The 11001-nt window shown below is 33.2% G+C and overlaps 1 protein-coding gene, 1 non-coding gene and 1 pseudogene across 3 annotated transcripts; 1 reads left to right on the top strand and 2 right to left on the bottom strand.

Annotated features, from left to right (window-relative positions):
- Positions 1-1438: 1438 nt before the first annotated feature.
- Positions 1439-1519, bottom strand: LOC111891599 (small nucleolar RNA snoR114; annotated as a pseudogene).
- A 9-nt stretch (positions 1520-1528) lies between these two features.
- TRNAG-GCC (transfer RNA glycine (anticodon GCC)) lies at positions 1529-1599 on the bottom strand. The gene has a single exon. It is a non-coding gene; the product is annotated as a tRNA-Gly (tRNA).
- Positions 1600-6940: 5341 nt separating this feature from the next.
- On the top strand, positions 6941-10096 carry LOC111891583 (probably inactive leucine-rich repeat receptor-like protein kinase At5g48380). 2 transcript variants are annotated; one of them, XM_023887638.3, is made up of 3 exons: positions 6941-7242; positions 7921-8804; positions 8906-10096. In XM_023887638.3, exons 2-3 carry the CDS (start codon positions 7977-7979, stop codon positions 9920-9922), a joined length of 1845 nt encoding a protein of 614 aa, XP_023743406.1. In that variant the 5' UTR covers positions 6941-7242; positions 7921-7976; the 3' UTR covers positions 9923-10096. The 2 variants fall into 2 exon arrangements, with proteins under 2 accessions (XP_023743406.1, XP_023743407.1); XM_023887639.3 differs by lacking the exon at positions 6941-7242 and adding an exon at positions 7261-7709.
- Positions 10097-11001: the final 905 nt, after the last annotated feature.

Here is an 11001-nt window from a genome sequence, read left to right as displayed (position 1 = left end):
AATTGTTTTATGAATTAAAACTAGTGGCAATGAATTGGTTATTCTTTTGATTTCAATGTAAACTTGAATCACATGTTTTTATATTTTCGAACCTATGAGAAATAGTGAACTTGTTGGAATAGAAATTAAATGCAATTTTTCAATCGACTCTAACAGCTTCTTTAGAATAAGTTAGTAAAGTTATGTATAATAAAAAAGCTTATTTTGACTAAATAGTTTGACAACTCTAAGAGCTTCTAAAGTTGATTTTCAAAAACATAATCTTTCACACATACTTTACTTTTTAATTGAGTATCCCCCTTCTCTTTTATCTTTTAATGTTTATTTGTCAATGTAAAGACCATAAGATCATATATCTTACGTAAAAATATATTAAATAGTTGATTTGTGTTTAGGTGGATTTGACCTCTACTTTATGTATACTATCCTTTAGTATAAATAGGAGTGATTTAATTCCTTTGTTATATCCCATTATTTATTTATGGTATGACAACCTAACAGATGTAAGAAAAAGCTTATTAAAAAAGGAAAAAATGGTGTAGTCAATTAGAGTATTTCAATTTTCTCTTAATTCAACCGGAGATATTGGTTAAATGATCGTTACAATCAATTTTTTTTTTCTTTCTAGAAATGCGATTAAAATGACTTATAATGATGACAATCTTTGTATGATGGAAATAAACAATAAACAATATTTGTATGAGATAAGGAAGTAATCACTCCGTCAACACATATATGGGGTTGTAAATAAACCTAAAGTTAGATGAACTGTGTGTGAATCGTTTGAAGAGAAGTTCGTTTAGTTAACAAACAAATGAACACAAATAAGTGTTTTGTTCGTTTGGTTAAAAGAATGAATACGAGTGTTGGTCTTGTTTGCTTATTTGCATTGGTTGACGTTCATATATTCGTTTAGTAATGATTGTTTATGTTTATCTACAAAGTAAAACACATACAAGAAAATTGTTCGTTTATGAACTTGTTACTGTTCGTTTGTTTGGTTAAGGTTCAACAAAAGAACAATTCCTCTTTCGTGTTTGTTTATAGCCTTTATATAAATAAGTAAATATGCTACAACATAGATCAAGTATTCTTTATTCGTTATTCAACAAGTAATCAAATATATTAATAAAACCCAACGAGCTTCTATTGATAAAGAAAAAAAGCTTCAAAAAATGTATGTACGAAATAAAATGAAATCTAAGATTTAATATGCCGTAAAAGTTTATTGGATTAAATGAGATTAAAAATCATACATACATATTTTTTTTTTTAATTAAAACGTTTAGAAGAATAAAAAATGTATGATCCCCATCACGTGAGATTAAAAATGTATGCCGTAAAGTTTATTGGACTAAATGAGATTAAAAAAAAAAGCTTACATTCTTACTTAAAAACATATAAAATCGTTGGTCTATATTAAAAAAAAAAAAAAGAATTGCTCAGAAGCGCTTTGATTCGAAGAATCGAATGGATGTGATGACCCACATCACGTGGAGCGCAATCTTCCTCATTGCAATCGAGTAAATGCACCAGCCGGGAATCGAACCCGGGTCTGTACCGTGGCAGGGTACTATTCTACCACTAGACCACTGGTGCTTTTGATTGTTGACTCCCAATCATTTTATATATACGAAACAAAAATAAAATGAATGGTATCTCAAAAAAAATGAATGCCAGCAGACTCAAAAACACCCACCCTTAAAGTGACTATGTGAGAAATATGAGCTGTCGAGACAAGAAATGGTGTGTCTACTACCATTTGTCATCAAATCTTATTATCAAATCTTATTTTCTAATGGAGTTTCAAAATAACTTTTGAGGAAAATACCATATGATAAAAAGTTGTAGAGATTCGTTGTATCATTGGGTCATCAGGGACCACTTAAAGCAAAACAAGCTACTTTTTTTGGAAATTATCTACAAAGTACAAACTAATATGTTGATCTTTTAAAAGACTTGAACTCACAACCAAATATTATAGAACCATGCAAATCAAACAATAAAGAGGTTAATCATATAATAATGATCGTTTTTAAGTTCGTGAACTTTAGAGATCCATATTACAGTAAATTTTTTTAAATTGTGAATCTAAGGATTTTATTTAAACAATACTATCAACAAACTAGTCATACTTACATATTACAAGGAATTAAATGTGGATTTTTTTAAACCTGTCTATCCAAGAAACATTAATTTTTTTACATATATTCAAGATCTAAGAATAGGGCATAACCGCATAACGGCCGCCAATTCAAAAATTGAAACCTTTTTTTAATCATGTCCCTTTGAAGATAATCTTATTACGATATAACATAATCATCCAAATAGTATTAAAAACGACAACATCCAAGTAAACTCTATTGGATGCCTTCAATCTCTAGGAAGCCACTGAATCAAACAAAAAGATAACTCCATAGGAACCAAAATCAAACTCTCCACCAACTAAACACTTTATGCCACAAATCCTTCACGACTACACAAGCAGCAAAAACATGTTGGGAGTTACAACTGACAACTCACAAAAATAGGACATATCATAATATCAAATTCAATACATCTACATCCAGATTAGTCTGAGTAGCTAACGTATCTAAGTCAATCCTCCAATCAAATATATTAATTAACGGAGTCATATTTAGAACTTGTTAGTTTTCTTCTTTATGTTTACTTAGCAAGTGCCATAAATTAACAAATAATTGTTAGACTGAAATAACTTTTTTACCGATAGATTCGTTTATTGTAAGACTGTTTAATTTTGGAAATTACAAGTCTGCTTGATGTTAGTTTATGAAAGTGTCGACATAACTTGCTAGTTGCTAATGTATGTGCAATTTCATGTTTATATTTTTCGGTTATTGTTATCCCATTAATGGTTTTGGTTATGCATTGTTTGTTTTTGCAATTCCTTTATGACTTTGCAAATGGTTAAATTGTTAAGAAAATTATATAACTTAATGTTTAGTTAACCTTAGATAATTAGATATGGTATACATTTAAGATATAGATATGGTACACCTTTAATAAACTTTTAAGAAACAACCTAGTTAGTTTGTTTATAGACATAATTTAAGAAACTAATAACGTTCTTGTAATTAATAAATGATTACATATGTAATTTACATTTATGACATTATTTTACGGGATAAATAGTTTTATGAGTTAGAACTAAACTTTTCGTTAAAAATTAAATGTTTGTCAAATTCATTTGGATATATGTTAAACAGTTTGGATAAAATTATTCCAGATAAAATTACATTGTCGTATATATTATATTTTACCTTAATAGTTGTGTGTTTACACCTTCGCCTTTACAACTGTCCTGCACATATGTATAGATCATTACTTATAATACCCATAAATAGTCCGTTAGTCGCTTATTCAGTTTTTAATTCCATTAGTGTTTTTTTATAATTTCAAAGTCTTTCTTAAGTTCATAGAAGGACATATGCGAAAACATGACCTGATTCGGATATTGTATGCAAGGTTTAAGAAATTCCACCAGAATACCACACAGCCCGTGTTGATTTTGCCTTGGTAAACACACAGCCTGTGTGTTACCTAATGAGTCAAAAACATCTTTGAGGTCTTAATTAAGCATTGTACTTTGGTCCCAATCCACCAAAACCTCCCATAACTCTCCCAAATGATTGTAACAAGTCTAAAGAACTTATTCTATGCTCAATTATATCACAAATTCATACATGTCTTAACCACTAATGACTTAATGTTTTCATGAGATTAAGTAAAGAGTGTACTCGCAAAGACATTAATCGTTCGTTTAAGACGTAATTCTTTAACGACTTTATAATTATCTCTAGTTTGCTTTCTTATGGCTTAATGAACATCAGTGATCTCCTTAAGATGTTTTTAAACATGTAATATATTATAATTCCAACTCTCTCTGCATAATTTCATTCTTTCTTATATGATTTCAATCACAACAATGGAATCGAGATGCCTAGATTATGATGACTGTAAGTTATAGTAATTGTTTAGTCTATTTTCAACGAACACTTTATTGTTACATTTCCATAAATATTTGTTAGGGAAAACAGAGGATATTTGTCAAGACTCGGAACAAATCTGATGCATTTGCTAAGTTCTGATGACCCTTGTTAGGAAGTAATGTGGATAACAAACAAAACTATAAACACACAAAGACACAATATTTACGTGGTTCGGTTAAGGTGACCTACGTCCACGGGCAGGATGAGAGTATTCTTTATTTCAGAGTTCTCAAACAGAGGTTACAAGTACAATTCACCAAAGATTTGTCCTACTCACTAAGGATTCAAGATACAAGACACCTCAAATGACTTTGCATGTATCCTTATTTATACTTGAGGGATCAGATCTAAAACTCTAATGGACCAAGCCCATTGGCCCATGGGCCCATGAATGGTGACAACCAATCGTATTCCTCCATGAAACATATTTTGGAACATTCTTCCATGTCATACAACCCATGAGCATCAGCAACATACATGATAGAGCACCTTGTGCCATAGTGGAGCATCATGATGTACAAGTGGCGCATCATGAACACTAATGGCCCAACATCCATCATGGCGGATTGTGATTGGTTGACACCATTCATGGACCTATGGGATGCATGCTAAGTCATTTTGTATCTTGAATTCTATAGTGTTAGGCGAATCTATATGAAAATTGTACCTGTGACCTCTGTTTGAGAGCTCTAAAATAAATAATACTCCCCTCCTGTATGTGAACATAGGTTACATTGACCGAACCATGTAAATATTGTGTCTTGTATGCTTCTGGTTTTTGCTAGTTATCTGATTTACTTCTTAACAGTAATAAAAGGTTTTTTCATAGCTTCTATAATTATGGATTTGAAACACTATGAAATACCATTCTTCACTGCTTGACAAGCATACCCTGCACTCATGTAAGCTCTGCACCATGTTTTGGGTTCTGTAGACATTAGGTACTCATGTGCATTAGGGTTTAGACTCTTTAGTGTTTCCATGTTTCTCAAGAATTCACCTTCAACAAAACTCATTGATGCATCCTATAACAACTTCATGAACTCCAATCCTGAGAAAGCTTTCCCAAAACTTGCATAAATGTGTCTAGCACACTGTCTATGCTCCAAATGTGGCAAAATAACCTTAACATATTCAAGCAAACCCTATAAACAAACACATTATGTTAGAGTTTTTAATCACATTGAAATAATCAAACTGAAATACACTACTCGTATAAAGGAACTTACTTTATGTTGATCGGAAATGACAACCAAATCTGCACCAGTACTAAGGTCAAGATCATCCTTAAAAAGCACCATAAACCATGTCCAATTATCCTTGTTTTCCACATCAACAATATCCCAAGCTATTTGGGAGTACTTGGTTAGTAGCATCTCTACTTATGGATGTGAGTAATTCACTTTTAACCTGATCCTTTATGAAGCACCCATCCAACCCTATAACCCTCCTACGCCCCATTTTCCAGCAAACACTTAAAGATTTGAAACAAATATAAAACCTCTAAAAATAATTCTTCTCATTTGGATTGGTAGTAACACCAACTTTGCAAGTAGACCCAGGGTTTGATATAATCCCAAATTCTTGCATAGTGTTCAGTTAATTTACCCTTAATCAATTCTTTTGCCTATAGTTTTGCCCTTTTAACATTTCCTATAGATACCACACATCTATACTTTTGTTTGATGTCACTGATCATCTCCATGAGTTTCACTTTAGGTTTATTTGCTATCTCGGTAACATAGTGTCTTCCAATCCATTATGAGGTAACGATAGACCTAAATTTAAACACTCTAGAACAAAGATGCTTAGAATTCATTTCTTTAACTTGGAAGGTTCTTTCATTGTACATATAAGCTACATAAAGTCTGAACGGGCACTTATTATCTTCATTTCTCTTCCCAACATCTTGCAACATTATTCTATTATCACTCTTTTGAAAGTATATCTCTTACCCTCCATTTACTGCATAGTTTGTCACATAGAATTTCAGTTGTGCAGATGATTCAAACATAACCCCTAACTTAGGTTCTATCTTATCCCACCTAACATTTGGATCATGTATTTTGTAGTTGTTCGTCACTACTTCCTCTGCCTCCTCATCATTTTGTAAATCATTACCATGGTATACTCGAGCTTTCACTTCATCAGCCATACTTGAAATTATGATGTTCTCATCACTAAGTAAAATGTTAAGAAATGGATCCTTAGATTTATTAAGCCTTGTTATCGACTCTTGCTTTGGTTCATGATCCATGTAAATCCCGTGCAACTCAAAATCCATCTCATTTAACCTAGAAAATGGCTCGTAAATTCCAGCAAATGGGCCGTCGTAACCATCATATGAAGAACCCATTTCAAACTCCTGCACAATCGAAACCATTATCAGGAAAAAAAAGCAATTAACCAAGGTGATTGCAACTATTTTATCTTGTAAACACCATGATAACACAAATAACCTTATTATATATGATAACACTTATAACGTTATTATATAAACATTATAATTGTATGAAATAAACAAAACATAATTAAATTCAAAGTTAAATCATCAAATTGTATAAATGAAAATTCAACATTATATTTAATGATGATGAATAATCTAATACAATTCATTAACACTAATATAGGTTTGAGCATTATAATATAATTTATAATTTTAATTTCTTTTTTCGTATAAGTTTATAGATGCCGCAAGGAACGTAAGGAATGTAAAAACTCAATAGGTCGCAAACACGATACAATTAAAGAGTGGTAATAAAACAAAGTTCATAAATTAGACATTAAAAGGAAATTTCGTGAATGTTTCTTTCTTTAGCAAAAAAGAAAAAAAAAATCGAAAGCAGTGATTATAATATATTCCATTTAGATATTTTAGCGATTAGCCATTATTAATACTAACCGAAACCACACCATTTACCCCATTATCAAATTGCCATCGAACGTCATTCGTCAATTGCAAAATTTGGGTCCAAATTACTCCCAATTCCTCAAAAGTCATCACTTCACACGCCTTTCACTTTCCTCACAAAATAGTAACAAACAACTGCAAGTCAAGCATTCCATTCATTATTAGTCGTGAGTCGTCGCTTGAAGCTTCATATCAACATGGCCTTTTCTTCTTTGACCCGATTAACTCCAATTTTCTCCTACACCCATTGAATCATTCCGCTCTTATCATCAATACATGTTGAAGAAATCTCCTCCTACTCAAGATCTTGAATTCTACTGTGTAAAATTTTCATCTTTGTCATTTGTTTCGTTTTAGTTGCTCTAGTTATTGAATTTATGCTAAATTTGATGGAATTCATATGGATTTTCATTTTGTTGTTGGATGATGTTGTTTTGCTTTCCGGGTTTGTCGCTAATTTTGTGGGAATATAGTGATCTTGTCGTTTTGATTTGTGTGTTCTTTGATTAGGGTTTATGATATCTCAATTGGGCGAGTATATTGTTTTATTGTTATTGTAATTCATTCAAGTATATTGTTTTATTGTTATGGTAATTCATTCAAGTATCTAGAAAGGGCACTGCTCCTTTCACGATTTTGAGGTTTAGGCGATGAAGATCGATAATATTTGTTCTTTTTAGCTATCTGTTGTTTTGGAGTGATCGACTTTTCAAAAACTCGTAGTTGACTTTAATCTCACTTTACATGACCGAACGACTTTAGAAGAAATCGCGAAGCAAAACTTTTAGGTTAGCATTTACATTTGTACGATTTGTCCCAAATTGGCTATTCTTGTATTGTAATTTAGGTTTTTTTGCAAAAACACCTTTCAATTAAGCACAATCTAAAGAAAACACACATATATAGCTTTTACCTGATTAGGTGCTGAAAGTAAAAAAGAAACAACACCATAGACAACATCTGAACATATCTTGTTTGTTTTGCTATCTTTCTTTCCAGGTTTGTTTCTTGGGAACCAAGGTTTCCGATTCCTAAACCCGCTGGTTTCTTTTACAATGACAATGGAATGGAATCGTGTAACAGTAATCAGCGTGTGTCTCTACATTCTTATATCCATCACTTGCAGCAATGCGGTTGAAAGTGACATCAATTGCTTAAAATCCGTTAAAGCATCACTCAGAGATCCCGAAAACCTGTTATCATCATGGGATTTCAATAACAACACTGAAGGATTCATTTGCAGATTCACAGGGATAGAATGCTGGCATCCTGATGAAAGCAAAGTCTTAAATATCCACCTTTCTGACATGGGGTTGATTGGTGGGTTCCCAGTTGGACTCAAGAACTGTACCTCAATGACCGGATTAGACCTTTCCAACAACCGCCTAAACGGGCCCCTCCCCACCAACATGACAGATGTCGTTCACTTTCTCACAACTCTCGATTTATCATCAAACAATTTATCGGGAGAAATCCCAGTCAGCATTTCAAACATTTCATTTCTTAATGTCCTCAAACTCGATAACAACCGGTTCACGGGTCGGATCCCGTATGAATTGGGCGGGCTCAATCGGATTAAGGAGTTCAATGTTGCAAACAATCTTCTGTCAGGCCCGGTCCCTAATTTTGGTGAGAATATTAAAGCCGACAGCTATGCTGGAAATCTTGATTTATGCGGGGGGCCTTTGCAGCGGTGTGAAGGAGAGTCGAGCAAAACGAGCACCGGTGTGATCATCGGGGCGGCGGTTGGCGGTGTCACACTGGCGGCAGTGTTGGTGGTTGTCAGTACGATGTTCATTAAGCGTAAGGTCATTAGAAGGAAAGAAGAAGATCCAGATGGGAATAAATGGGCAAGAAGTATCAAAGGAACAAAAACTATTAAGGTAAGATATTTGAATTTGAATCCATATCTTATCACATCATTACTAGTATGTACTTTTCATTTTTTATTTGGATTTACTAATTTTTTTAAAAAAAATTGTAGCTTTCGATGTTTGAAAACCCGGTATCGAAGATGAGATTGAGCGATCTCATGAAGGCAACAAACAGTTTTAGTAAAGACAACATAATCGGATCGGGAAGAACGGGTTCATTATACAAAGCAACACTTGAAGATGGAAGCTCATTAATGATCAAAAGATTACAAGACACGCAACATTCCGAGAAAGAATTCGCGTCAGAAATGGCAACAATTGGAAACCTTAAACACCGTAACCTCGTACCGCTTCTCGGGTTTTGTGTCGCGAAACAAGAACGGTTTTTAGTCTACAAATACATGGCAAACGGGAATCTACACGATAAATTACATCTTGTTGGGGATGATGAGAAACGTATGGAATGGCCGTTACGGTTAAAAATTGCAATCGGAGCCGCCAAAGGGTTCGCGTGGCTCCACCATAACTGCAACCCGCGTATCCTTCACCGGAACATAAGCTCAAAATGTATATTGTTAGACGGTGAATTCGAGGCAAGAATTTCCGATTTTGGGTTGGCCAGACTGATGAACCCGGTGGATACCCACCTGAGTACTTTTGTGAATGGAGAGTTCGGGGATATCGGGTACGTAGCACCCGAATACGCCCGAACTCTCGTGGCCACCCCGAAGGGTGATGTGTACAGCTTCGGGGTGGTGCTTCTTGAGTTGGTAACGGGTGAAAGACCGACGCATGTGTCTAAAGCTCCGGAAAGCTTTAAAGGAAGTTTAGTGGAATGGATTTCCGAATTGTCGGCGGAATCGAAACTTCATGATTCCATTGATGTGTCGTTGGCCGGAAAGGGAATTGATAACGAGGTTTTTCAGGTTCTTAAGGTCGCGTGTAATTGTGTGTTGCCTGCGGTTCATAAGGAGCGGCCTTCGATGTTTGAAGTGTATCAACTTTTACGGGCGATTGGTGAACATTACCATTTCACTGCGGATGATGAGATTTTGATGCCCACCGATGATGCTAATGCCGGTGATATCGAACTCATTGTTTCTCGGGATATGAGAGGAATGAAATGACCAAATGAGGTAACACACGATAAGGGATCGTGTAAGGTATATGTAATTAATGTTCTTCGTGCTTGAATAAATGTTATACGCATATAATATATATATGGGTTCGAGGACTATAGGGTTTTGATTTTATGTATGTAATGAAACACTTAGAGGAATATTAATATGTATTTGTTGCAATAGGTAATGCTAAGACAAAGGGGAACAATGTGCTCCCCTTTGGAAGGGTCGGTGCATTCCTGAAATTTTTTGTCATAATAAGTTAGCAAAATTCTCATATGCTCGTATATCTGGCATTAATGGTAATGGTAGGGGAAACATAAAAGAAAAAGCCGCAAGTTAATTCATCAAATTTGGCGCATTTAATCTCTGATAGAGCTGTAATAATTAAACCATTGAGTTTTAATGCATAGTATCATATAGTGATTAAAACCACTCATGAAAAGTTATGTTAAAATTGAAAGTTTCGTATGGATATGCAATAACTGAATTGTTCTTAGTATAAATCAATGGTTTTGTACTTTTCTAATGAATCGACTTAAGTTTAACTCAAATTCAAAGTTTCGTATATTATTTCGTGAAATAATGACAGTTTACTATTTTTATTAATATAGACAAATGTATTTTATTGTTTCGTTCTTAATAGCAATCTAGTTTAATTCCCTTGCCCAAGATTGCAATGCACTTCATTTTTTTACCAATAACTAAATCATTGTCAATAATATTTTTATACTAAATTTTGGAATAATATTCTTATACTAAATTTTGGAGACGATGAAAAAATATTGTTATTATATTGAACTACAATATAACAGAGACATTATTAAAAGGTTAATAGATATAAAAACTTGAGTGCAATTAATCAAAAATATCCAAATTTAACTATACTAAGTTAGAAATTAAGGAGTTTTAGTAGTTAAAATGTTCTCACAAATTACAATTCAAATTTATAAGGTCAAAATAAATATTTATAAAAAAATAACATAAAAATTGAAAAGTTGGAGCATTAAGATGAAAAGTTTTACATTTAATATCATATCTAGATGTGTTGATGTTATAAAGGTGTTATATTTTATGGTTTTTTT

Source organism: Lactuca sativa, chromosome 5 (assembly GCF_002870075.4).
Source record: "Lactuca sativa cultivar Salinas chromosome 5, Lsat_Salinas_v11, whole genome shotgun sequence".
Taxonomy (NCBI): domain Eukaryota; kingdom Viridiplantae; phylum Streptophyta; class Magnoliopsida; order Asterales; family Asteraceae; genus Lactuca; species Lactuca sativa.
This window is presented reverse-complemented; position numbering and strand designations above follow the sequence as displayed.

Bases quoted from the DNA above. Each gene is read 5' to 3' on its own strand.
- LOC111891583 (XM_023887638.3), top strand. From the start codon at position 7,977: ATGACAATGGAATGGAATCGTGTAACAGTAATCAGCGTGTGTCTCTAC. The intron at 8,805-8,905 runs GTAAGATATTTG...AAAAAATTGTAG, and splicing joins AAGGAACAAAAACTATTAAG to CTTTCGATGTTTGAAAACCC.